At 46.6% G+C, this 26,177-nt stretch overlaps 11 protein-coding genes and 1 non-coding gene across 12 annotated transcripts; 6 read left to right on the top strand and 6 right to left on the bottom strand.

Annotated features, from left to right (window-relative positions):
* Positions 1-135: 135 nt before the first annotated feature.
* On the bottom strand, positions 136-1,943 carry F4822DRAFT_47145 (aldehyde dehydrogenase). The gene is made up of 2 exons (XM_051463531.1): positions 367-1,943; positions 136-312 (listed from the first exon to the last, which is right to left on the bottom strand). Exons 1-2 carry the CDS (start codon positions 1,737-1,739, stop codon positions 195-197), a joined length of 1,491 nt encoding a protein of 496 aa, XP_051320188.1. The 5' UTR covers positions 1,740-1,943; the 3' UTR covers positions 136-194.
* A 292-nt stretch (positions 1,944-2,235) lies between these two features.
* F4822DRAFT_388116 (uncharacterized protein) lies at positions 2,236-4,015 on the top strand (the record flags this gene model as incomplete). The annotated part of the gene is made up of 4 exons (XM_051456855.1): positions 2,236-2,422; positions 2,520-2,951; positions 3,015-3,435; positions 3,504-4,015. Coding segments are annotated over exons 1-4 (1,378 nt in total), but the record flags the coding sequence as incomplete, so codon positions are not given.
* A 33-nt stretch (positions 4,016-4,048) lies between these two features.
* On the bottom strand, positions 4,049-5,566 carry F4822DRAFT_439975 (uncharacterized protein; the record flags this gene model as incomplete). The annotated part of the gene is made up of 3 exons (XM_051462694.1): positions 4,049-4,823; positions 4,884-5,184; positions 5,243-5,566. The coding sequence occupies 3 exons, from the start codon at positions 5,564-5,566 to the stop codon at positions 4,063-4,065; spliced, it is 1,386 nt and encodes a 461-aa protein (XP_051320186.1). The 3' UTR covers positions 4,049-4,062.
* A 578-nt stretch (positions 5,567-6,144) lies between these two features.
* F4822DRAFT_439973 (putative TodF product hydratase) lies at positions 6,145-6,951 on the top strand (the record flags this gene model as incomplete). Its single annotated transcript, XM_051462693.1, has 1 exon — positions 6,145-6,951. The coding sequence occupies one exon, from the start codon at positions 6,145-6,147 to the stop codon at positions 6,949-6,951; it is 807 nt and encodes a 268-aa protein (XP_051320185.1).
* A 749-nt stretch (positions 6,952-7,700) lies between these two features.
* On the top strand, positions 7,701-11,115 carry F4822DRAFT_47126 (fungal-specific transcription factor domain-containing protein). The gene is made up of 8 exons (XM_051463530.1): positions 7,701-7,881; positions 7,945-8,067; positions 8,143-8,573; positions 8,625-9,163; positions 9,218-9,491; positions 9,554-9,726; positions 9,799-9,982; positions 10,037-11,115. Exons 1-8 carry the CDS (start codon positions 7,817-7,819, stop codon positions 10,546-10,548), a joined length of 2,301 nt encoding a protein of 766 aa, XP_051320184.1. The 5' UTR covers positions 7,701-7,816; the 3' UTR covers positions 10,549-11,115.
* On the bottom strand, positions 10,687-12,005 carry F4822DRAFT_47123 (Pyruvate/Phosphoenolpyruvate kinase-like domain-containing protein). The gene is made up of 5 exons (XM_051463529.1): positions 11,708-12,005; positions 11,551-11,643; positions 11,467-11,492; positions 11,142-11,409; positions 10,687-11,090 (listed from the first exon to the last, which is right to left on the bottom strand). The coding sequence occupies exons 1-5, from the start codon at positions 11,859-11,861 to the stop codon at positions 10,825-10,827; spliced, it is 807 nt and encodes a 268-aa protein (XP_051320183.1). The 5' UTR covers positions 11,862-12,005; the 3' UTR covers positions 10,687-10,824.
* Positions 12,006-13,810: 1,805 nt separating this feature from the next.
* Positions 13,811-15,748, bottom strand: F4822DRAFT_439971 (amino acid permease/ SLC12A domain-containing protein). The gene is made up of 2 exons (XM_051462692.1): positions 15,178-15,748; positions 13,811-15,102 (listed from the first exon to the last, which is right to left on the bottom strand). Exons 1-2 carry the CDS (start codon positions 15,696-15,698, stop codon positions 13,923-13,925), a joined length of 1,701 nt encoding a protein of 566 aa, XP_051320182.1. The 5' UTR covers positions 15,699-15,748; the 3' UTR covers positions 13,811-13,922.
* A 372-nt stretch (positions 15,749-16,120) lies between these two features.
* F4822DRAFT_439967 (uncharacterized protein) lies at positions 16,121-17,655 on the top strand (the record flags this gene model as incomplete). The annotated part of the gene is made up of 3 exons (XM_051462691.1): positions 16,121-16,894; positions 16,952-17,255; positions 17,305-17,655. The coding sequence occupies exons 1-3, from the start codon at positions 16,506-16,508 to the stop codon at positions 17,653-17,655; spliced, it is 1,044 nt and encodes a 347-aa protein (XP_051320181.1). The 5' UTR covers positions 16,121-16,505.
* Positions 17,656-18,076: 421 nt separating this feature from the next.
* Positions 18,077-19,506, top strand: F4822DRAFT_47108 (uncharacterized protein). The gene is made up of 3 exons (XM_051463528.1): positions 18,077-18,726; positions 18,783-19,140; positions 19,189-19,506. The coding sequence occupies exons 1-3, from the start codon at positions 18,210-18,212 to the stop codon at positions 19,361-19,363; spliced, it is 1,050 nt and encodes a 349-aa protein (XP_051320180.1). The 5' UTR covers positions 18,077-18,209; the 3' UTR covers positions 19,364-19,506.
* A 58-nt stretch (positions 19,507-19,564) lies between these two features.
* F4822DRAFT_388103 (Flavocytochrome c) lies at positions 19,565-21,951 on the bottom strand. The gene has a single exon (XM_051456854.1). It carries the CDS (start codon positions 21,327-21,329, stop codon positions 19,773-19,775), a length of 1,557 nt encoding a protein of 518 aa, XP_051320179.1. The 5' UTR covers positions 21,330-21,951; the 3' UTR covers positions 19,565-19,772.
* A 136-nt stretch (positions 21,952-22,087) lies between these two features.
* On the top strand, positions 22,088-26,037 carry F4822DRAFT_388102 (subtilisin-like protein). The gene is made up of 10 exons (XM_051456853.1): positions 22,088-22,996; positions 23,071-23,131; positions 23,193-23,289; positions 23,339-23,453; positions 23,513-24,834; positions 24,901-25,010; positions 25,086-25,194; positions 25,250-25,337; positions 25,391-25,635; positions 25,724-26,037. Exons 1-10 carry the CDS (start codon positions 22,478-22,480, stop codon positions 25,845-25,847), a joined length of 2,790 nt encoding a protein of 929 aa, XP_051320178.1. The 5' UTR covers positions 22,088-22,477; the 3' UTR covers positions 25,848-26,037.
* F4822DRAFT_t7 lies at positions 26,004-26,083 on the bottom strand. The gene has a single exon. It is a non-coding gene; the product is annotated as a tRNA-Asp (tRNA).
* Between the last annotated feature and the right edge of the window lie 94 nt (positions 26,084-26,177).

Below are 26,177 nucleotides of genomic sequence, written 5' to 3'. Positions count from 1 at the left end.
TGTGTATAGATACTTCAGGTACCTAGGTAGGCAACCGTCTACTCGTTATATCATTTGCTTGGCGTAGCTGCTTTGGCGATAAGCCGGATCCCCTTTTCCTTAAATTTTGTTTGCAAATCACAATAACTGTGAGAAGGCATATACTAGTTCATTGTATTTCTATGATGTAATCTAGTCTATGAATTACAAATGAACTATAGCTTGTATTCGGTATTGACATTCCCAATGATAATAGATTTGTGCACCAGGTAATCGTCAAGTCCATACTTGCTACCTTCGCGACCCATGCCGGAATGTTTAACTCCCCCAAAACTATTTATCAGTTAGTATCCGAGATTCATCACTTCAATAATGGAGGTCACTTACGGCGCCGCTGGATCCGAAATAACGCCAGTGTTGATAGCAACCATACCGAACTCTAGCCTTTCTGATACGCGATGCGACCTAGCTAGGTCGTTGGTGATGAGATAGGAAGCTAATCCTACCTCGACGCTATTGGCCCTCTGGATTACTTCGTCTTCAGTCTTGAATTTGGTTAACGCCGCGAGGGGTCCGAATGTTTCTTCGCTCATCACCTTCATCGAATCGTCAACATCGCCTAGGATAGTAAGCTCATAGAAATTTGTGCCGAGATCGGGAATTCGTTTGCCACCGAGTAGGATTTTCGCTTTCTTGCTGATGGCATCTTCAACATGTTCTTCTACCTTGCTAACGCCCGTAGTAAGAGGTCCGTGAGTAATGGAATCGCCCGACCCGTCGCCAACGCGGAACTTCCTGACCTCCTCCACAAGTCTTCTGCTAAACTTGTCGTATATGCCTTCTTGTACGAATATTCTGTTGGCGCAGACACAAGTCTGGCCAGTTACCTTAAACTTACTCACAAGGGCGCTGGCTACCGCTACTTCGACGTCCGCGTCGTCGAAAACGATGAATGGAGCGTTACCTCCAAGTTCCAAGCTCAGTTTTTTAAGCGTGCTGCTTGATTGTTGCATTAATATTTTGCCGACTCTCGTGGAACCGGTGAACGATATCTTCTTGACTGCATCCGATTGACAAAGGGCAAGACCGAGTGATGGCGTGTTCTCGAGTGCTGTTATGACGTTGAAGACACCTTTGGGGATACCTGCACGCTCCCCTAGCACAGCTAATACATTTGAAGAGAATGGCGTCAAACCATCCGACTTCAAGACAACTGTGCATCCGGCAGCGAGTGCCGCGGCAATTTTTCGTGCGCCCATGGCCATGGGGAAGTTCCAGGGGGTTATGAGGCCGCACACGCCAACTGGCTGTCTGAGAATCTGAATCCTGCCGTTCGGAGTGCTATGTGGCACTACATCCCCGTAGATTCGGGGGGCTTCCTCAGCGAACCATTCAAAGAAGCTAGCCGAAAATAACGCTTCACCTTCGGCATCTCCTCTAGCCTTTCCATTCTCGGCTGTAATAATCCTTCCAATATCTTCCTTATTTTCAACGATAAGGTCAAATAGGCGCCGTAGTATGCGTCCTCGTTGCCTTCCGGAGAGTGCCCTCCACTTAGGAAATGCTTGTGAAGAAGCTTGTATCGCGTCGTTTAGGTCTTCTACCGTTGACTCCGGACAGGTTCCAATTACTTGTCCCGAAGCGGGGTTTCGGACTTGGAATGTTTTTTGAGATTTTGAAGACAACCACTGGCCGTTGATATATGTCTTCTCGACTAGAAGGCTAGGGTCTTTCAAAGAAGAGGCTAACGAAGGGGCCATTATGAAGTCCAGGTGAGATTGGCAAAATAAAAGGGGAGAAACAACAATACCTAATTACCTAGGCAGACATAAAATAATAATAATTATTATTTTTTGGTAAATACGCCCATAACGTCTCCATGCTGTATGCCATTGATATAAATACTATAAATACTATCAATGACGCTACTTGACTATTTGGTTGCTATTGTGTAAGAGGTTGTTGATTTTCCTTGGAGAGGGGGTAGCGGGTGGATTAGTTTCGGATCAGAAGCCGATGAAGATTTGGACGAATCGGCGGTTATCCGATCGCTGTAATACGCTGTAAATTTAGTGGCTACAGTAATATCCATAGATACCTCTCAGGTACCCAGGTAACTAACCCCGCACCCCGCACCTTTTCTAGCCCCCTGTTTAGGTAGTAAAATATAGGCTTTATTCGCCGTAAGCTTATTCAAGGCTAAGCTAATTGGCCATCTCCCCGGTATAAACATCTCGTTATGAGGTGCCCGAGACAATCTCGATGTGCCTCTTTTATCACGATAGAATTGCTCTCCCCGCATCAAAGGTTAAGAATCAGCAATTATCGCACAAGCGTCACCTACGATTAGCACCCAACTAACACATATCGGTTTCTCTTACAGAGTTATTATACAATACTGACATGGGTCGTGCTAAGCGTCCTTACGTTCCAAAGGCCAAGGGTAAGAGTTGACAGGCTGATAAACACGTTAATTACCCAATACACTCAGTACGATGTTATCATATCTATTCGATCTATTGGGCTAACTTAGGGTGTAGGTTGTTACGAGTGCTCTCAGCGACGGATCCACTGCGATAGGGGAGAACCCAATTGCGACAAGTGCGTATCGAGGGGTTTGGAATGTAGTGGTATTACTGGGAAAAGGCACCGATTCCGCAATGGATATACACCCAAACGAAAGAATCATCAATCTTCGGAGAGTGGATATTCTTCCAGTGCTTCCCCAAATAATCAAGACGGCCGGGGTCGGATGTCGCAGGTTCGGGAGGATAGAAACTATTCAACAGAAGAACAAGATCTGGTCCCCACTCTCGAGCAAAAAGGCAACCATCTCCGAAATCCTTTAAATGAAGCCGAAGACGGCTTGCTTGTCGGCTCCAGATCCGATGCGGCTTGCCTCTCGCTGGGTCTGCTAGACATCCTTGCTTTGGACCACATCGTACCTTGGCAACGCTACTTACTCAAGCATTGTTCGTATCTCGTCTTATCTTCGTTATGACTTAATCGAGCCAAGCTGACCGTTACAATGCTAGTTTCGGAACATATCGCCCCGGAGATGGTGATAATTGATGACCATACGAATGGCTGGCGGTATCTCGTTCTTCCCTTGGCTTGCACCGATGAATTAGTCCTGTCCTCGGTGTTGACAGTCGCCGCATTTCATCATTCCCGAAGAACTCCGGGGCCATGCATTGCTGATCCTGCAGTGCTATATTCAAAAACTATCTATCACCTGCAGAGGAGAAGCGATTTGCAAAGTTATGATCTCGATACGAGATATCACATCGTCATAACTATGCTCGTACTCCTTTTAGCTACTATGGTGAATGGCGACTCCGACTTCGTGATCCTTTTTCGGATGTTGCAATCTGCCCTTGATATTGCGGGGGGAGAGGAGGCCCTGGCGGCCGCTCGTAGGAAAACGGCCGAGTTCTGTTCCAAGCAAGTTCGCAAGTACGTACGAGATTATGCTTAATACATCTAATCTGAAATGTACTTCTACTGACGCTGATTCGATTTAGGATGCGTGTTTATGCATCGCCGTTTATTAGTCAAGACATAGGAATACGCGCTATAACTGCACAAGCCCACCAATGCTGGGATGACCAAGAGGATTTGGCGCTGCTATGTTTCGACCGCTCACATACATTACCATTAATATCATATCTAAGGGAAATAGCCTTCCAGATTTACCTCCAGCAAGCATGCGGAGAGCCCAACGACCCCGAAGCTCCCCATGACCTATTATCGAATTTTAGACTAACGCTTGAGTTACTCCCGGAATCTGCCGAAGGCGAACGTGTACTGATTTGGCCGGTTTTTATTGCCGCATCGGCAAGTTCTACACTAGAAGAAAGGGATTACTTCGTGAAGTTTCTGAAGAAACAATTTTCTCGCAGCAGGTTCGTAAATATTATTAGGGCTCTGGAGTCCCTGGAAGAAATATGGGTCCGAGGCATGCAGGAAAATTGGACGAAGTTATTATCAGAGCAAAAGGTGTTCGTGATGTAATATACCTAAATATATATGTGAGCATTTAACATTATCTTTGCAATTATTCGAAACCTCTTTATTCTCATTTTATAGCCTAGATCTAGGTAATTGATTGTCTAGAGCCTCCACCACCTCTTTAGCACCTTTCTCACCGGAAGCAAGAGCCCCTTCCATGTAGCCCTTCCAATCATCCGAATATTCGGTTCCGACGAAATGGATATTACCTACAGGCTTTCCATAGACATGAGAGAACTTGGTGTAGTGGCCGATCGCGGTGACGGGCGCTAGAGCACCTCTGCTGAAATCTTCGTGCTGCCAAATCTGTTCGAAGAACTCGACAGGACAATATGCCTCTGAATCAGGCCCCACGTTGAAGGCAGCAGCTAACTCGTCGAGAATAACTTTCCGGCGCTCATGAGGATACATCTTACCCCACTTCTCGCCTTCACGGCCGTTGACAAAGCATGTGAAACCGTAGACACCGGCATCATCGACACTTGTATCACGGACAACACAAGCAGGGCCTTTATAGCTCATAATGAAACCATTAAATCCTAGGTCTCTCCACCAGGGTCGCTGGTAAAATACGATGGCCTTATTATAGTGTCCTAGCCTTGTTGCATTTGTGACCTCTTGGACGGCTGCTGGCAGGGGAGGCGAGAAATTGAGTTCCTTGTACATGGTACTAGGTATGGAAACGATAACCTTCTTTGCCTTAAAGGACTTGCCATCGGTAGTAGTCACAGTGACGTGGGTTTTGTTATCTTCGATAGATACGACTGGCGAGGATAAGTGAATTTTACCATGCCCGATAAGTCCGGCAATGCCCTTGGCTATGGATTGCGTGCCTAAAATAAGTTAACAAAATGGGTACAATTGAACCGCTTGGTACTTTCATATATACATACCAACGGAGATGCGCATATAATTGCCGCCAGTGTGGTCGTCAGCACGAATAGCCAGTAGACCCCGATTAGAACGACAGTAGTCGATGAACCAAGCAGCCGACTCTTCGGTCGACTCAAGCCCATGCATCACGCGAACCCAAAGGTTCACCATGGCCAATGTCTGGGGGCCTGCTCCAAGATTGCGTATATATTGGTCTAGAGATATGTTGTCATCCTCGACACGGAGGCCGTTAGGCTTTAGGGACTCTGCCTGGATATGATCTCGAATTCGCTCTAGATTCTTTTTGTCCTCCGGAGAGAACTGCGCCCATAATGTCAACTAAGAGCCAGCTCCGACAAGATTAGTGCATTTCACATACCTCTGGTGTAATTCCTTGTGGTGACTCGATTCTTTTGCCGTCGGCCGTTATCAAAACAGCAGTATGCCCCAACCTTTGTTTAACAATCTTATCTTGAAGACTGAAACGTGTTATATATGACCATATTCGCGGTTGGAGCGTATCACTAACCCATGCAGCCCCTAAATCCGCGACGCCACGTCCATTTGACAATGGAACTGACCAACTTTTCCCTCCGATGCGATTGCGGGCCTCTACAATTGCGACAGATAAGCCTGCCTGTTGTGCAGAGTAAGCAGCTTGGAGACCGCTGAAACCGGCGCCGACCACAACGACGTCAAACATATTTTGGAGAGATTAACAATAAATTGGTTACAATATTGGATATACTCAGATTTCGACTACTGGATAACAGACCAAAGACGATTCTCAATGGGCCTTGGGGGTTTTTTTGAGAACGTGCCAAGCGGAGTTTTGGCGCTAATTAGGGGTTTCCTGATTTGGAAATTTTTATGAGAGCCACGATCGTCAGTCACTCCGGCCCCGTAGTTATCAGCTTAAGCTCAATTTCTTAGCAAGCCTATGAACTACTTGGGCTACTGTGGCTACCCCTCAGCTGTATGGGGTGCATGCATACCCCCCTCACTCTCGTTGAGAATCAATACCGCGTCGGATACTTCTCCGGGATGTGTTTTTCGGCCGTTCGGAATCAGCCGCCTGGGCAGGTACAATCCCACGGGTTCTACGGAGAGGAAGCCGACCGACGATAATGAACTTCAAGAAAAAAAATATTTATTTCCCTGCTCAAATATCTCCTATGAAGCCTTTTTAACATCGTCATCCATCATATTCTACGTTTTCGGTAGCTAGTCTCGCCAATAAAAAGGGAAGTGAATAGGGAATCTTCGAAAGTCAGGAGGAAAATGAGTAGTGCCGACTTGAACGAAATAGCGGGTGCGCTGCGTACTGCACGTCTCAACCGAGCCCCAATTTCACCCCCGTCCAAAAGTTACCCTTCTCTTGACGTAAAAGGCGCTTTTGAAATACAAAAAATAACGGTTCAGAATGCTATCAGCAAAGACAACGACCGCCTAGTCGGCTATAAACTAGGAAATATCGCGAAAGTCATGCAGGATGCATTTGGTCTTGATCAACCCGACTACGGATTTCTACTCGCCAGCCTCTTCGTTTATCAGGGCACAAAGATCTCTTTGGACAACTTGATAAAACCCTATGTCGAATTGGAACCGGCCTTCGTCCTCAAGAGTCGTCTTCGTGGGCCTAATATTACGGTCGCCGATGTCATCAACGCAGTCGACTATGCCATTCCAGCGGTAGAAATTATAGATTCACGAGTTAAAGATTGGGCAATCAAGTTAGAAGATACTCTAGCAGATAATGGTTCCACTGGCGCTGTGATCCTCGGTGGAACTCCGCGACGGCTCTCCGATTTAGACTTGAGCAACACTAAGGGCACACTGCATTTTAACGGACGAGAGATTATGACGGGAAATACGGGTAATATACTGGGAAACCCGCTGTCAGCTACCGCATGGTTAGTCAATAGGCTGGCTGAATTTGATGTTGAATTCCTCCCCGGACAAGTTATTCTACCCGGAAGTTGCCTACGGGCTATGCCGATGGAAGAAGCAGGACGCTGGTCATGCACGTTTGAGGGTTGGGGAACGGTGGAGTTTGACGTTGTTTCACATGCTTCCTCGAAGTTATAAAGGGCGACGGGACTTGAGGGGGGTTGACGCGGTGACCATTTAGACGGGTCACGCGGGGAGCGCAAAATCTGAAGTGAGAGAACTCCCTAATTTTAGATCCTATCCGTTGTGGAATCTACGTCTGGTAGGGCTGCCGATCTAAAGCGGCGAGTTCTAGATAACGTTATCTCATCTCGGAGGTAAATAGGAGATATGGTGCATCATCTACTATCATCGGAGTAAATCTTATGATGGAAATTGGGATGTGATAATGTGTGATATATCCACAATATATAGCTTACATCATAGATAGCTACCTTCGCTTGCCTGCGCATGTTACAGCTCTCTACTTAGGCATTTATTATGTACCAAGAGTTTGGACTAGAGGACCGTTCTGTTCTGGTAGCCAATCATATCCTTGTCTCATTCCGTATTAGGAAATAGCTTAAAATGCTCTGCTCTATGTACCGCAGTTAAGCTGGGGAATAAACACTCGTAATGTTTCATCGGTGTCTTTCGTTTACCTTATTTTACAATATACCCTGATAAATCTCTAGTGACTTGTTAGTTTCTAAAATAATAAGTTCTTCATTTTTATAGATATTTACTATGAACCATAGGTCTATCTCCAGGATGGTCTCTTCGCTAAAGACAAGAGCTACCCCACAATTTTCCAGATTAACACGGATAATGCCAAGACTCCATTTTCTGGGGGTTATCTCCAACAATTTTACCCCGCAGATGCGTCCCGATCAATCCCTTCATGTCGACAATACGTCCCTATCTTTCCGATTTGTTTCGTATCTACCTGCTACCTACCTCCTATATCGCTAATACAACCTATAAACTTATCCACATGTCGAACACTCGAGTTGACTGAGTCGTAATGGAGGATCCGATAGAAACTAATGAGCAGGGCGAGCGGCGAAAAGCCAGACGGACTGCAAACGCGTAAGGTCACCCCCATCGTCTGTTTAGTTGTTGATGAGCTTTCTAATACCACGCCTCGACCAGCTGCCAACCCTGCCGTCAAAGCAAGATAAAATGCTCCGGCGACGACCCTTGTCAGAACTGTAAAAGACGGTCTATTCGATGTCATTTTGCTGAAGGAGGCAATAAAATCATTGTGTCTGAAAAGTCGGTCGCTTCATCCGGTCCCCGTGTTTCTGTGACGTCTTTCCAGGTTCTAACAGCATCTGTGTGACGTAAAAGGTATCTACAACAGTTACAAAAACAAGCAGGGGAAAATTTGCGCTCCCCATCCGCAAGCAACCCCGAATCACCAACACGAGCTGAATGCCAATATCGCTCACCCGTCACAAGACCCTCGCCATCAACCCAATCCCGCGGGCCGTCGCCTGTACCGCGTATGGCCACCTCGCAAGGCGTGCCATCAATGAGACGAAGATGCTCCACCAATTCTACGTTTACGTATAACAGGAACGCTAGTGATAGTGGTGTTGATACCAGCCTTGTTTCCCCAGCGCCTACTATTGACGTCTCCCAACGACCTGAAATATCCTCTGGTCCCGCTACCGTACCCGAATACCATCATGTTAATTCGTCACTTCGGGTTTGGTCTAACCCATTTATAACACCATCCAAGATCATCAAGAATACTTGCAGAAATAGACGAACTTGGAGTGAGTATTTATCTCAACTTACCCTGTTCTGATGCTAAAATAGAGCTACAGTATGGCTTGCTCCATGGTCGACATGGTCGTTCACGATTAGGTTGATGCTTATGCTTCGCGAGAAGCTACACCCCGAAGATCCTTCGATCCCGTCCTGTCTAATCGACCCTGACTTATGGACCTTAACATGGAGGACTTCATCATCGGATCTTCCCGATTTCAGCGGTTTGCCCTCAGTAGAACATGCTATCTTTCTTCTTAATACTGTCAAATTCCACATCGGGCAGACATATCGATTCTTCAATGAATCAGAGATGGAGAGTCAGATACGAAATTTTTATTCCAACGCTCTCCACAAGGCCGGCGAATGTCGCCTATGGTTCGTCAAGTTTCTTCTAATTCTTGCCTTTGGGACAGCATTTCAGGCACCTCCTACTACTAGCCAAGAGCCACCCGGCGCCAAGTTTTTCACGCGCGCGATGGGCCTCTTACCCGACCCCTCTTCCCTCTGGAAAGATAGCATATTAGCAATCGAGGTCCTAGCCCTTGTGGGACTTTATCTATTCTCAATTGATGAAAGGGAGTCAGCATATCTTTATGTATGTATCACCGATACCCCCTGCTACCCTCCACTAACTCTATGCATCGGATAGCTTGGACAAGCAGTACACATCGCCTTATTCGAAGGGCTTCACACCCAGTTACCAGAACACGACCTGGGCGTAGAAACCGTCGGTACGTGCCGCGACTTATGGTGGACACTGTACCTCATGGATAGACATTTTTCATCCTCTGTTGGACTTCCCATGTCGGTACAAGACAGCGATATTACTACCCCTGTCAATCCACCCAACTCAGGTTCACGAGGAGAAAGTTTCCGCACCCTCCAAGTAAACCTCTCACACTTATTATCAGTTATATTAACTAGTATGTGTAACCTAAACCATTAAATATTTCTATCTGGAACATCGGTTAACACCCCTTTTTAGCGGTATATAAACCAAAAATAACCCCTCTAGCGACATTTCTGGAACAGACAAGATCCATTCTGCATACATTAGCGCATCAGGCCCAGGAAATAGAAAGGATTGTTTGCCTTATGCAAAACTCAGTGGGAACCATGCCTCGAGATACGCGTCACCTGACGCTAATGTATCATCAGGTTTGTATAATGCCCTCCAATTCTTCATTATAGCAAGGCAGACTCATAGATTCTAATTCCTTTCCGATCCAGTGTGTCATTGTTGCCACGCGCCCACTTCTTCTATCGGTTCTCAAAGAAAGATTGGATACGTTGGGATACCCAGGTGATGAGAACTGCGAAACTTTTCTAGCCCAGACAGGAACTGTCATCTCTATAGGCATTAAATCAGCTGCCAAATCGCTCCGCATTTTAACAAGCGAATATAGTCTTTTAGGCGAGTTCCACATCACACTTGACATTATGTTCATTGCTTTTAACAGTTTTATAGAAGCATTTCTACCGTATGATGTTGAATTCACTTTCGGGGCCGCTCTCCACCTAACCATGGCTAACGCTATTTTCCCTGGTATTTTCGATTACCAAAGCTGTCGCCAGCTAGCACATCAAACCTTGGATGGCTTAATATCGAGAGGAAACCGAGTGGCTCGAGCGAGGCAACTAGAGTTATGCCATCTGGAGATCTTGTATCAAGAGTTGGCGGCCAAAACTCAACAACAGGGTCATCAGATGCTGCACCTCTTTTGCCCGGAGGGAACGATAGTTGACCCTATGAGAAGAGAAAATCAGGATCATAGCAGGGTTCTCATGACAGAGAACGATCCAACCACACTAACAGCTGCTGCGGATCCGGGGCATCCGTTACACCCCTTAAATCCGCATGTAACAAGTAACATGGAGTTTCTTGACAATATTGGTATCTCATCCGAAGAATTCCTTTCCATCGTGCAAGAGATAGGGGATCCAGGGACTCTCCCAGAGAATATGTTGACATTAGTTTAGTGGGTGGCGCGAACATAGTGGGGATTGATTGCCCCTCGCTTAACGAGGGGGGGTCGGGTTAGGGGGCAGACGATAGCGTATTACCGCTAAAATGTTAGCGCATGAAGCACCAAATCCAGATGAGCTTCAGTGAACAGCTCCTAATAATTTCAGAAATACGGCGCACAATTACAGGTTTAATACTCTTTGTAAGATTCCAGGTTTGAATCATACTTATTTTTGTACAATTCGTGGTTGAAAGTCGCTTGCTACCTATGTGTGAGTGACCTAAGTATTTCAAAACACACCTGAACCAGAGGGTTTCTCATCCCCTCTGGCGATGCTTAATTCATCTTGAATAGCATGTTGAAGCGCTGTATAGTCCGTAACGGAGACAATCATGTCATAGCCATACCCCGCAAATTCCCTCGCTTGTTGCGCGTCCTTACAGTATATACCACATTTCTTCCCTGCCTTGCGAGTTGCGGCTAAGATTCTTGCTAACGCTGTTTTCAACTCAGGGCCGATAACACCTTTCTGTACGGGATGTCCGATGTTATTACCTATAAGAATTAGAATTATCTTTCGGGTTTGAGAACAATTTAGGTATATACCTAAGTCAAAGGGACCGATGAATAACGCATCAACACCGTCGACGGACGCGATCTCCTCGACGCTGTCATAAGCCTCCTTCGTCTCTATCTGTATTATTGTCACAAGCGCATCGTTGGCCTGATGGAGGTATTCTGTTAGGGTAGGATTCGACTGGAATCTTTCTAGGGCTAGGAGAGAGCCGAAACCTCGTTGTCCTTTCGGGGGAAATTTGGCGTCTAGGACAAGCTGTCTGGCTTCCTCTACTGTTCGCACCAGTGGGACCAGGATCTATTCGTTAAGTTAGAACAGTCAAGCTCGTACGAATGATCCTATTCGATGACTGACCCCATGAGCTCCGCTATCTAATGCGCCTATAGGTACATTTCCGTCAATATTTCACCTAGGAATGCCAACTCAATGATCACTTACGCTTTACCATCCACCCTTGCATATCGGGTAATCTTACCAGGGGCGAGACTCCAACGGCGGCGATGGCGGGAACTGCATCATGCATTGCTCCATCTGTAGAAATGTCAACGACCCTCTCCAGATCATCCCCACCCGGTCAATCTCTTGTAGGGCTTACCATCTATATTTCCGTGCTCGCAATCAACCAATACCCAGTCTACTCCTGATCGGGCTAATAATCTTGAAATGTTCGCGCCGGGGAGCATCTGCCATGCACCAAAGGACTGTTTCCCCTCTAGGAATGAAGACTTTAATCGATTAGACGCTTGCATTATGAACAGATTTATGTATTACTAATAATAGATAAAATATTGCCCTAGGATTTGATCAATGGGAAGTGTGATTGATTTTATACAGACTTCATGTCCTCAAATAAAACTTAAGCTCGGATAAAGTTAATAAAACATATCGTGGAAAGTCAAGTCATAAGTGCTTCGGAGTAATTCCGTCGGAGTTGGATTGTTGATCGGTTCGACTGAATCTCGTCGGCGGCTCCCGATCGGATGTATGCCGAAAATAACGGGTCTGCGAGAATCGTCTCTTTGAAACTCTACCTAGGTACGTATGTTCTAACGTCTAGCAAACGTATTCATTACTCACGCTTTGCCTTTGATGTCCTCTGTAGACTAGATTTTTGTGATTAAGGTATTACGAAATGTATCATTTAATTGAATCGTAGTGTTGCTACCTGATCGGACCACATATGTCAAGCCGACGTTTCCAACGTTTCCAAAATATCCTATAACCCAAACAAAACCGACGAGACATACAATGCCTTCAACAAAATACGGAAAACGCCAGTTAGGTTGTTTCCACCCAATTATCTCTTTACGAATATCTAGGCGTGTAATATGTTAGTCTACGCGACGAGTCAACTCTTTGGTGGGGTATTTGAGGTACCCGCTGCTTTAGTGGTCACCCCTCCGTCTTGATGCTTGCTCATAGCCAGTGTGACTAAACGCCGTCATCGGATGAGGTTGAGAAGTTGAGGGCGAGATATGTAAAATGTTCCGAGATATGGATGAGTTTGGTTGCATTTGCTGTGATTCAAGTGAATGTCGACGCTTTTCGCGTAGAGAATAAAAAACACTTCTGGAAAGATGAGCGGAAATCGTGGAAGTGGGTGACATGTTGACTGATGATAGTAAGGTCCGCTTTTCGAACAAGACTCAAGATATCTTTCGGAACGACGCGATAAGAATATTTCGCGTTTACACTTCCTATTTCTACCTCATAATGTGCCCAACGCGACGGGCATCACCACGTCGGGTGTCGTTCATCGCTGAATACGGCAGCTAAGTGATGATTTCGTTATCTCACTTACCATAGAAAGTTTGACGTACCCGGCATAGCATCCGAACCTGTTTCATGTTTCTTGCCTTCGGCTCGGATAGGAGACCCGACCCTAGTCGCCCTACCTACGACTACGACGCTGTTGGAGCTGGCGCTCGGTGACCAAATCCTCTCATGTCTCTCTTTATTATTGCCCTTTTTGGCAATGGGGTTTTACAACCCGCAAACATAGTAAATGTAATTATGGGCCAAGACCTTGTCTGGTTCCATACGCGTGTATTTCAGCCCCTATTTCATACTAAAAGATACTTATCTCAGACCCCTCGATTTACTCCCCTCTTTCCATTTTATTAGAAATATGGAACGACGTATTTTTATATCAAAATTATATGAATAAATACATTATTTGATGGGATGTTAGTGGAGTATTTGACCCGTATTTACATTTACCATGCTTGCGGGTTGTATGCGCGCGCGTCCAGGCGTCCCATTAGATAACCCAGGATTAACAATCAGTGGAAATAACTGAGCAACTTTTCAAATGGGTTCTGATTCGTCTGTATTGAAACTATTGAATCTATACTATTTGAGGTATAGGCGAGACAGTCCGTTGTCTAGAGCCACTTATTGACCATTGCAAGTTTATGGTGCATAACCTACCTCTGCTAATTTCGACCCGGCTGCCTGGTAGGCATCGATGTCTATGTACCAGTTACCTGGGCACCTAATAATCCAGCCGTAGTCATATTTGTCAAGTCGCTTCTTAGGCTATTGGTTAGTTAATTAATGAAAAATTGGACACTGCGACCATTATAATTATAACGCCACTCAGCACTAAAATAGGTGTCTAGATATCTACCTAGGTAGGCTTGGTGCATGAGTAAATTCTTAACCGACATTGTCGTCAATAATTTGATCTAAAGTCCCCCAAACACACAACGCATCAACGATCCCCTCTAGTACTTCTGAAAGTGAGCAATTGCCTATGGGTCCACCCAGTTAGTTTAGAGCTCCGTGCACCGCCATATGTACTAGACAGCCTAGGCCTCGCTCCTAGCACTCCTGCCCTTGCCCCGGAAATAACGATAGCAGTCTCTAAAAAATCCTACTGAAGGCTCATCAAGCGCTCTCTCGTATGCCGTAATATGAGGTGCTTCCCAAACCAGATCAACCTCTTCTGGCTTACGCCACTTTGTCTGTTTCACTAATTTCCATCCAACAAAGAGAATTATAGATAGAGCAGGCATTGTGTAGGCGGTGAGGAAAGCGCTGACATCGAACGGGCTTAAACTCTTGTAGCCATAGAATAGAATGATGAGAAGTTCCCAGATTAGGCCAATCCAACCACACCAAGGCTGGAATCGACCATAATAGGGCAATTTCGAGCGATCAAAACCCTGTGCTTTGCAAGCTTTGTGAAAACGGATGTACGTTATACAAATGACGATGTAGTCGATGATCGTTGCGCCGGTAGCAAGATTGATAAGCCAGGTGAGAACGGTAGCCGTATTGTTCGACACTTGGAGGAATGAAAGGAAGGGAAAGAGCATCACTACCGCAAAACAGTAAACTGGAACACCTTTCTTCGTGCATTTCTTGAGGAATCCAGGCGCTCGTCCTTCTAGTGCTAGACCATACAAACTCCTTGTCGCACAGTAGACGTAGGTGTTTCCTGCAGAAAATATGGTAGAAGCAATAAGCGCCGTGACGATATGAGGTAGAACTTTGATGTTCATGTTCTTCATTGCGATAATGTATGGCGATGCAGCAGCACTCCCAGAATGCCCGGTTCCGGCCTGATAAACTGCGTTCAGAGTAGCGTCGTTATAGGGTATAAGTATGCCCACTGCAAGAGCGCCGCCGATAAAAAAGACCAAGATTCTCCCGTAGACGACTTTAAAGGCGGTATTCAGATAGGTTCGAGGATGCTTCGCTTCGGCGGACATCATTCCCACGAATTCGGGACCGACACAGGTGAAGGAGGCAAACCACAGGGCTGCCAAAAACCCTTCAAATTTGCCAAGAGTTCCAACAGAAGAGAATTCGGCAAATGCTCCTGGGTTATTCCAATTGCGGAATCCATAAGTGTCGTGTTGTGGATTCCCTCCGACCATCGTGATAAAAGTGAAGCAAAAAAGAATAGTCAATAATAAGACCTTTCCACTTGATAGCCAGAATTCGAACTCGCCATAGACGGCAACCGCGTATACGTTAATTATGCTATTAACATCACACATTAGTATCTTGTATCGTCTGTATCATGTGAATTGGCAGTGGTTAGACTCAAAAGCTCACATATAAAGTGCAATGCAGCCTCCACAGATAGCGGCAACGGGGATGTCTTCCTTCCAAAATGAGAGAACCAACGTCAACGCCGTAATCTCGAAAGGGATGACCACAACCTGGAACAAGAAAAAGTTCCATCCGACGCAGAATCCCAGCGCATCGTCTACCCAATGGGAAGCCAGACGGATGAAACTACCACTAACAGGCATATAAACCGTCATCTCCGCCATGCAATTGTTGATCAAAGCCAAGAACATATTGTAGATAAGGAAAGCTAGGAAGAGATTTCCAGGCCCGGCCTTATTCAGAGTACCACCGATACTGAGAAAAAGAGCCGTTCCGATCGAACCTCCGATGGCAACCAGCTGAACCTTCCGATTCGAGAGCTCTCGTTGAAGACCATCAGCGTTACCGGTGATAGTAAACGCCTGATTCTCGTTTACTGATTCAATATGGGAGACCTTGGATTTCTCCATGGATTCTCGGGGGCTTCCAGACCCCGAAGGGGGTGATTTGTTGAACTTGGGCATATTCAAAGTTGTTGAGTACAATAAGGAAAATGATCAAGAACATACAATATCGATTGCGATGAACTCAGTTTGGAAATTTAGAAAAATTAAAACTAGACACTAGGTACCCAGGAAGGTATCTAAATACCCCCAGATTCTTACTGAATAGAGATAGAGGCTAAGAGAGACCTTGGAACCCTGCTAGGGCCGACTAAGCCTTTCAAACCCTTAGCGGGAAACAATCTACACCTAAGATAGAGCTAGATATTGTTCTTCTCTCATATCCCCCACGAAAGTTCGGCCAAAATAGGTACGAGTAATTCCTAGAACCGAGGTCAGTTGCGTAACTATGGTTTTATTATAATCGACTTAGCTAGATAGCTATCTAAATCAAGTTCAGATATCTCGGGAAACCAAATACTCCACGAAGACATGATGCTATACTATTAAATCCCGAGTTTGCAGGGATCGGGATTGATCCGAGACCCCACGGGGTAACCCCCTCCCCTAGTTCTCTTAGATAATGGTTTGATGTAGATTGACGACCCGACCGGGATCGCTTCCCTAGAGGAGTGATCAGCTGGATAATCAGAAATGTGATACGCGTCGGAATAGACTCGGAAGTCTTCGACGTCTAGACTTCCTGCGAGATATGGTATTTCCATCCTTTCAGGAGGCCGTTTATGGCTTCACAAGCCAAATAGGTATGAGTATAAAGATGTCATCTCCATACCATCTTCTACGATATTTCCTACGACTCCTCATTAAGGATAACCTCAAAGACAAGACACCAGAATCTTATCTTGTTGCATCATTGCCACAATAAACATGCCTGCCTTAACTATTGATTCACCCATCGCCTCGCCCATTGTGGCCCCCAAGGCGCCTCACGTCATTGGACCTAAGACCAAGAAGGCTACCCGACCGACCACTCAGATCCCTGAATTCTTGATCGAGGAAGCCCGCAAGACGCAGCCTGAGGCGTGGGATCCAAAGAAACATGTTGCATACCAACCCCCAGCCAATATCCACACCATGCGTGAGATAGGCATTGAGGGACATGGTATTTCTCCTAATGCTGTCTCCGACCCCTTTCCCCTGTTTAGCCAGGATGCTATGCAACAGATGAGGAGAGAGATCTTCAGTGAGCCTGTACTTCGGGACTGCCGATACAGCTCTGACTTCATTGCGAACATGGTTCGGGGCATGGGCCATGAGTGAGTCTAACTATGAACCCAGCATGCGATTTCATTGGCTGATGATTATCTCCTTAGACGGGCCCCATTTACTTACAACGCCTGGTACTCACCCGAAGTCCTTGGTAAGATATCCGAAGTTGCGGGTATCGAACTAATCCCAGCCTTCGACTACGAGGTCGCCAATATCAACATCTCGATTAACGACCAGAATGCCCAGATACTGACTGGCAGTGACAAGACCGCGTCGGTCGCCTGGCATTATGATAGCTTTCCTTTCGTCTGCGTTACCATGGTTTCGGATTGCTCGGATATGGTTGGTGGAGAAACAGCTATTCGACTCCCTGGCGGCGAGATCAGAAAAGTCCGGGGCCCTGCTATGGTATGCAAGAAGTGTGTTGATAGTATTGAACATCGCTAACATCATTTAGGGCACCGCTGTTGTCATGCAAGGACGGTACATCTACCACCAAGCCCTCAAAGCATTCGGAGGCCGCGAACGAATCGCGATGGTTACTGCTCTACGACCAAAATCGCCCTTCGTTCGTGACGAGACTATCCTCACAGGTGTTCGTGGCATTAGCAACCTCGCCGAGCTCTACCCACAATACACGGAATATCGATTGGAGATCCTAGAAGAGCGTTTCCGTGCTAAGTTGAAGGAGGAACGCCGTCGAGAAATCTCGCGTCATCCTTTCAATGTGACGGAAATCAGAGCTTTCTTGACGGAGCAGAAGGAATATTTGGAGTCCATGTTAGAACAGATGTACGAAGTTGAATAATCTAGTCGCGAAGTTCTTGGAAAGAATTAGTCTTGAGCTGAAACTCAAGTCCATTCCTTACCGGCAGCCTAGGTACTATAGTAATAGGAGTAATGCACTCACATTCGTTTGGAAGGCCTGAAAACTTGTGATTATTTCCTTGTTAGGATGATTATTATCGTCTGTCCTCGATTTCCGTGTTTTGGTCCTATGTATTTATCTGAATAATGTTTCGGTTTCGTGACAGGATACGATTGGGAGGTGTAAAGTTTTGGTACGGAGATGTATTTTAGCGGTTGATAGTTGAGTATTTTCGGACCAGTTCCGTAAATTTCGATTCATTTTTTTCGGAAGTTATCCGATGAGCCTAGATAGTTCGGATCTAACCGACGGTAATAATGTCCGCTTACACCATCGGGGGAGCCAGTGCAAGGCGGTACCCCGCATAGCGGACTATATAGGGGATCACGTCAGCGATATAACAATCAATTCCATCTTCTAGGAAGTGGTCGCGGCGAGTTTCTACGCGCACCTAATATCAAACACAAGACGGAAACAAATTGATAGATGCGAAGATGACTGATCATCAAGTAACTCACCGTCGGGCTTTCCGGCGAACAGACGACTACACTCCGGGAACTGCAAAGGTCAAACTAGTTCACGAAGCTCTCCCGTTGCCCCTCAACCCGACGTCCGTCTTAATAAAAGTTCACGCCATCTCCTTGAACTATAGAGACGCCAATATCGCGAATGGAGGAAACCCCTGGCCGGTAATACCGAATGGTATATTATGCAATGATGCCGCCGGCGAAGTTGTAGCTGTAGGTGAGAAGGTGAAGGGTTTACTGGTTGGTGATCGGGTGTCGCCCGTAACTGATACTGAGTATATCTCTGGGCGAGAGCTGGGGCGGTCTTGGCTAGCTGCAGATGAGGACGGTGTCCTGGCGGATTACATAGTATTTGATGAGGATAAGATATGCAAGCTCCCTGACCACCTAGATTGGGTCAGTGCTTCTACAGTTCCCTGCGCGGGAGTGACGGCGTGGGCGGCTTTGAAGGGTATGAGCATAGGTCAGACCGTCTTGATTCAAGGTGATTATATTACCCAGGTGCCCTAAATGTGCGAACGCCGCTAACGAAGGTACAAGGAACCGGCGGCGTGAGCTCATTTGCACTGAAGCTTGCCCGTGCCGCAGGCCTAAGAGTTATTTTAACATCTTCAAGCGACGAAAAGCTCCAGGGGATGAAGGAAAAGTTCTCGGATCCTCCGTTGTTAACGGTTAATTATGCAGCAGATCAGGCATGGCACGAACAAGTTCTGAAGCTCACTGGTGGGGTTGGCGTAGACATAGTGGTCGAGAACGGAGGAACATCATCGCTGATTAAAAGTATGAAATGTACACGCCGAGGAGGGATTATCAGCCAGGTTGGGTATCTCGGGAAACAGAGTCCTAACGACCTGGCCGAACTTGTCCCTCTCATCATTGACAGGAGAGTTGTGCTCAGGTTAGTATTTCACCTACTGAAAATAACGGAGGCTAACTCGAGTTTTAGGGGTATTAATTGCGGATCTAAGTATGACATGGAGGATTTCTGCGCAGCTCTAACAACTACCCAAACGCGCCTCGACGATATTATTGACTCAGTTTATCCATTTGAACAAGCTGAGACCGCTATTCAATATTTATGGGAAGGCAAGCAGGTCGGAAAGATTGTGCTACGTGTTTAATCTGACCTCTATGGGTTCCAGGGTTACCTATAACTTCAGTAGCCACTATAATTATAATCGATGCCAGCTCCTACAGGCGCTGTTAATCTATTCTATAGCGACATGATCGGGTACCTAACCCGCTGATTCAGAAAAATATCCACTATCCTCCAGGGTGGCGTGCACTATAGCTCATCATAATTATAGTGGCCCCTAGTACGTGCATAGTAACAGTTGCCGAATTGGTAAATACCTCGTAATCTGATTGGTGCCTTTTACAAGTGGAGGGCTGCGCTGTTGCTAACTTCTCTTATAGTGGATATGCGCCCTGTAATTATGGTGTGGATTCGCCTAAAACAGAGATTGGCGACACTTCAAATTGGCTTCGTGGCTCTGATTTCTACGTAAGCCTGTAAGAACTTTCGGGTTATCATACAGTCATCACACTTTTCGCAGCCTGAATTCCCGCGATCCTACCGAATACAGCACACTCGAGAAGCGACGAGCCACCAAGCCTATTTGCCCCATGGATACCTCCAGTGATCTCGCCCGCAGCCCATAAACCGGGGATAGGTGCCAACTCGTTGCCATCCTCCAGGCGTAGGACCCGTGCTTGCGTGTCGAACGCTACACCTCCCATCGTGAAATGAACCACAGGAGTCACTATACCAACACATACCTCTTCATCCCGGTTTGCTTCACCTGGTGGTAATCTCCAATGCCCAAAAGTCTTTCTCCCTAGCGCATCTTCTTCGTGCTTAGAGACTATTGCTGCGTACTTGTCCACGGCTGAAATGACCTCTGGAGCCAAGTCTCTAACTTTCTTTTTCTGCACAAGACCCTTCCAGACATAAAACCCGATATGCGATGCCGCGACTTCACAAGCGCCTGGGTCGAGAAGGAGTGTTATTTCCCATTGCCTTGTCGAACCAACAGTCGAGTGCGGTAAAGCCATGATCGCATCGCTCACAACATCTCTTGTATTTAGCTCATTAATGAATCTTTCGCCTTTACTGGAGAGTAAGATCCCGCCTTCACCCCGTAAAGCTTCTGCCGCTAGAAATTTGTAGGCAGAACCGGGGTCCTTTGGGTCCACGAAACCTGTCGGATGAATCTGTACGCTGTCCATATCGACGAAAGCGGCGCCGATTGCAGAAAGTAGGCCATGCGAAGCAGGGCGCGCCTCGTTCGTAGATGGCATACCCGCTAAGTCCGGTCGGTACTTCGATAATAAGCCATGGGCGTCACCAGCAAACCCACCAGCGGCGAAAACCACCGGTCCTTCGAGTTCGTGTGCTGGTCCATCGGAATTATCGAAATTGTGGTAACGTACGCCCCTAACTGCCCCAGAACCGTCGGTGAGTAGTTCGTCCACCTCTGATGAGTTCTCTAATGTGAACTCTGAGTTGGCTTTTAGCTCCTCTACCAATGCCGAAACAATCGCCGCGCCAGGTGGTAATTTTCCGCCTCCACGATGCGTTCGGGCAATTGAGTGGCCACCAAGTTGCGCAACAACACTTAAATCGACATTTAATTCATCAGCTAGCCAGTTTACCGCATTTTCGGACTGGCTTGTTAGTATTTCCACCAAGGCCTTCCGATCTACTAAAGGAGAACCAGTTTCGGTGAATCTACGCCCTGCCGAGCGAACAGTATCCGCAAAGAAGCTGTCGTCGCCAGCGATGCCTTGAGCTCTTTGGAATCGTGTCCCAGCACCATTGATACCGGATGAGGCCTTGATACTGTTTCCACCTGGTTTCGGCGCGCGGTCAAGCATGTGGACGGCAGCTCCAGCACGTAGCGCTTCGTGCGCCGCAGATAGGCCCGCCAATCCCGAACCAACGACAATGACGGGTTTTCTTGTCGCACTCTGCGACATTGTGGAGAAAAGGAAGTTGGATATTCGAAAGAAGAGCATACACAGGATTGCTGTTAAGAAACCGACGATAAAGTAAATGAGCAAAAGAAAACAGCGGGTTCGTCGCATTACGGCTGCATTGTAATGTGATATCTATTTACTGGGGAAATGTAGTGAAGATCCATCGATCATTTTTATGAAGCAGAGCCATAAGGTTGGTACTGGTGCAGATGACCGACGCCCGTCGTATGATGGCTGACGGCATCGTATGATGGTATGATAAGTGGGATGGAAAAGAGAAGCATCGCGTTCAGCTTGTAAGGAACAAATACATAGTCCTGTTGGAAAAAAGAAAAAGAAGAAGTCAAAGCTACAACATTTATAGTATATACCTACCTAATTAGATACCTATAAGATAGAGAATTACCTAGGCTTTCGCATGGTGCCGAATGTTGTCATCGACGCGATCTTTTCCATCGGAGTAATGCCCGATACGCTTGGTGGTCAACTTTACTTGCCTACCTGGCGAATTACTGGACTCTCTGGAAGTAACCCGATAAATTATTTTAGATAATTGGAATAGGACGGATCCGTATTAGGTGATTATAACAATTATTTAGGTATTCAAGAACCGTGATCAAAAATTGTGTAGAAGTTAAAACGGGATGTTTATTTACGATCGCGAGACGAATTTAATCAAGGTGGGGGGTATCATTGATAACTGCTGTATGTGTAACGGAAGATTTCCTCGGGGTTCGGCGTGAACTATACCGGCTTATGTAACCCCACCCCATGTCGGAGTTACAGTACCGTGTTCCTGCATTAGATGTGACTGTGTGACCCAATTAATTTTTCTACCACCTAAACATCTTTTTATCTTTCTACAACTTATTCGGATACGATGGCATCATAGAATACATGACCCGCCGTGTCGGATTAGCGCGCCCAAACGAGCAATGGCTGGGACTATGGACAAGGGAATCCTAGGTCTTGACAGGCAAGCTTAAGCACGTCTTCAACGAAGCATTAGAATCCACATCGCAAGCAACCCAAGCATTGCCCTATACGGAGTAGGAATGAGTCTTTGAGCCTAACCTCAATGTAACCTCAAAATACGAGATCGTTATGCCTTGGCAAGGAAGATCGACTTGTGTATAGTCTATAATCTATAGACTATACACCTAACAAGTGTTAGTATATAGTAGTTATGCCTCACTCTCACCATGTTGTATGAGTAAGGCACACTTCTCTCAGTGCTCAACTCGGCAAACGACAAGATGCGCGTTAGTTATTCTCTACTGGCGCTGCTATTCAGCACCTCCAGCAGCGCGCATACAGTCCAACCACTTTCGCGCCGCGATCTCAATGGCACCGCTAAAATCGGAGATAATGCTACGCCGCGACGATTCATTGTCGAACTAAAGTCGCGTGCTCACCGAGCCCATGTCTCCGCCAAAGTTGCTGCACTGCCTGGGCTTTGCGTCGTCAAGGAATTTGATTCTGACCTCTTTCCGGGTGTTAGTGTTGAATGCGACAGTCACTGTAGCCCCGACTCGTTGACAGAAACCCTTGACGCAGATGAGGACAGCCCTGTTGTGGCTTCGGTGTATAGGTCAACAGTAGTGCGCCTATTGCCACCTGCCATTCAAGGCGAATCCTTTAGCGACGATGCGGCTGCTGCGAACTACTCAGTTCATGGTTCGACCGGCGTCGAGAAGTTGCATCAAGCTGGCATCATTGGTGAGGGAGCAATAATTGCGATTGTTGATAGTGGTGTTCAGTATACGCATCCTGCGGTAACGCCCCCATTTCAAATGTGTATAATCTAGAAATAAGACTTCTTATTTTCTAATCATGATGTGTATGGTAGCTCGGCGGAGGTATCGGTCCAAATTATACTATCATAGGAGGCTATGATCTGGTTGGCGATGGTTTGTTCCCTACGATCGATTTCATACGTGTGCTAAAACTGATATATACCCCCCACATTAGCGTGGCCTGACGCCCCCGCCGAGCCGGATGACGACCCGATGGATAGATACGGGCACGGAACTCATGTTGCTGGTATCATAGCTGGCAAGAGTGATCAGTGAGTTATTTCGACGACGAGATGCGTTGCTTTTCTTATTGTGAAATAGGTTTGTCGGCGTTGCTCCCGGGGCTAAATTGCTGTCCTTCAAAGTCTTCGGGTCTACCGGCTATTCAAATGAAGAGGAAGTCATCGAGGGGTTCCTCAGAGCCTTCGACTCAGGAGTAAGTTAATACAGCCTCTTCCCAAGGTAAATGCGTCGTTGGGGCTCACATTCTCTCAGGCGGACATAATTAGCGCTAGTCTTGGAGAAAACAGTGGTTTCACCTCCAACGCTTGGGCCGTGTTGGCTTCGAGAATGGTAGACCAGGGTGTAGTCATTTCTATCGCCTCAGGCAATGAAGGCGACAGTGGCCCGTTCGATGCTAGTAATGGTGCTTCAGGCAAGAACGTCATTACGGTGGGAGCTGCCGAACCTGGTGCATTTCCTGCCCAGGCCTTCTCGGCAGATTTCGATTTAGACGGCCAGTCAAACAAGACTCAAATCGCCTACATACCATCATCCGACTTCTTCCCCAACACTATTCTTGACTGGCCTATTAAGCCAGTGACACTCAACTCGTCTGTTGAGAACGATGCATGTTCCCCATTGCCAACAGACACTACGAGCTTCAACGGAACCGTCGCCCTTGTTAGGATCGGAGGATGCGATACGTCTCTTAAGCACACCAATCTAGCTACTTTTGGTGCTCAATACATCCTATTTTATAATAACGATGGACCGTACCAGACCCCTTACGCTAATAGCAGTCTTTCCGGCCTAATAGCAGCGATAGAAGCTCGTGCAGGAAGCGCAATTATCGACACTATCGTCGCGGGCGGCAATGTTACAGCCTCTTTTGATGTCGACACTGCCCATTATGTCGGTCTGTACAATGCCGGTGGTGGGCGACCAGCTAAATATACGTCGTGGGGTGGCACATACGACTTAGCACTCAAGCCAGATGTGGTTGCACCCGGTACCAAGATCTTATCTACCTATCCCACCGACCAATATCAAGTGCTTAGTGGCTCAAGTATGGCTACACCATATATTGCTGGTGTGGCAGCTCTGTGGGTAGGAAAATATGGTGGGCGAGCCGCGCACGCCGCTGATCCTGCTTGGGCAAAGCGACTAACCGCCCGTATAATGGGTACCGCTCGTGCTGTACCGTGGGCGGACTGGGCTACAACAGCTACTGATTACGGGTTCTGGGCTCCGACTACTCAAGTTGGCGCCGGTTTTATCGATGCAGAGCGCGTACTAAACTCTTCTACCGAGCTCAGCTTCGAGGGGCGCAAGTTCGAGTTGAACGACACTGCTCATTTTGCCGGAACGCAAACCGTGGATATTACGAACCACGCAGATAAATCCGTTACATATAAGTTTTCCTTGCAGGATGCCGGGGGATACGACTCATGGAATCCCGTTGTTCCCGGCCACCCTCAGTCGTTCATACCCGCGCTCAAGCTCTACCCGGAGGTTAATCCTGTGAAGATGACTCCCGGTGTGACGTTTCCGAAGGAAGAATTCATTATTGCGCCTGGCGAGACTAAGACAGCGGAGTACGTATCCTTGCAACCATGAATAGTGAGCAAAAGGGTAGCTTCAGGCTAATAGTGTGATCGCAGATTTACTTTCACTGTCCCAGAAGGTCTGAACACAAGTAGCCTACCTGTCTATAGCGGTAAGGTCCTTATAAGCGGCGACAATAGAGAGGAACTCGGTGTTCCATATTTCGGTGAGTTGAACAATTAACATTTTATTCATATCAACGTTGATATGTTTTCTAGATGTTTGCTAACTATTAGCATAGGTGTTGCTTGTGATTTGAATCAGACCATTACCAACATTTGGGATTTCGGCGGTAACTACCCTTGGTTGACATCGGGTGTTTCCGACAACAGAATCCAACAAAAGTCAAAGTGAGCCATCTAACCAAGTGTTATATGCCCCACGAATATTCTAATGTTCTCTTAGTTTTACCTTCAACCTATCTCGTGATGCGCAGGACTTCCCCAAACTCAACACCGGATTCGCCTGGGGCACGGAGGAACTCCGTTGGGACGTAAGTCTTCTTTCCTCTTACTGCTTGATGTAGAATTGACATTTCCCATCCAGATATTCCAAGGCGACTACACGGAAGCCGAGTGGAAGTACCCGCCAGTCGTTGGCGAGAATAAGTTCGTCGGATCAGCGACAAGCTGGAACGGCACTTCCAAGTCCCAATGGTTTACCCCAGGTGAGGATAGCGAAGATGATATTTTCTCATTCCCACTATATGACCAGCCGCGCGACAAGTGGGGGATTTATTACTGGCTGGGGCGATTTGCAAACGGGTCAAGCATTCAACCCGGGGAATATAGGTATGTTTTTTCAACTTTCCTAGAGGTGGATTGGATAAATTGCCAGCTTTTTGACATGCCTATTCCCTAATGTTGACTCTTCGTCTAGATTCCGTATTGCTACTCTAAGACCCTTTGGCGATCGCCAGGTTTCGTATGACTGGGACATCTGGGAGACGCCGAAGGTGACGGTCTTGCCCCTTAACGAAGCAAATGGGTCTGCTTTGGCGTGAGAAATCACTTCTTTCAATAAAAATTCTTCCAGATTCAAGAGTATAAAGTAGTATAAATTGGAATTCCAGGTCACTCTCGCCGTGTGTTTCTAATCTGTTTCTATCACACTCATGTTATGAAAGAAAAGAAAAAAAAAGAAAAAGAATAAAATGTGACTCTCGATCGGGGAATTGAACCCCGGCCACCTGCGAATTCAAATGACAAGCAGGTATCCTAACCACTAGACGAATCGAGACTATTCCGGCGTGATTGATTCATCGCCCAGGTTGGTACGATTATCAAAGTTGCAATGAATAGTTTATAAATTTAGGGGCTTACATTAGGGCATC

Source organism: Hypoxylon trugodes (genome assembly GCF_022578975.1).
Source record: "Hypoxylon trugodes strain CBS 135444 unplaced genomic scaffold F4822scaffold_1, whole genome shotgun sequence".
In the NCBI taxonomy this organism is placed as follows: Eukaryota; Fungi; Ascomycota; class Sordariomycetes; order Xylariales; family Hypoxylaceae; genus Hypoxylon; species Hypoxylon trugodes.
The sequence above is the reverse complement of the archived record's forward strand: the minus strand, read 5'-3'. Positions and strand labels throughout refer to the sequence as shown.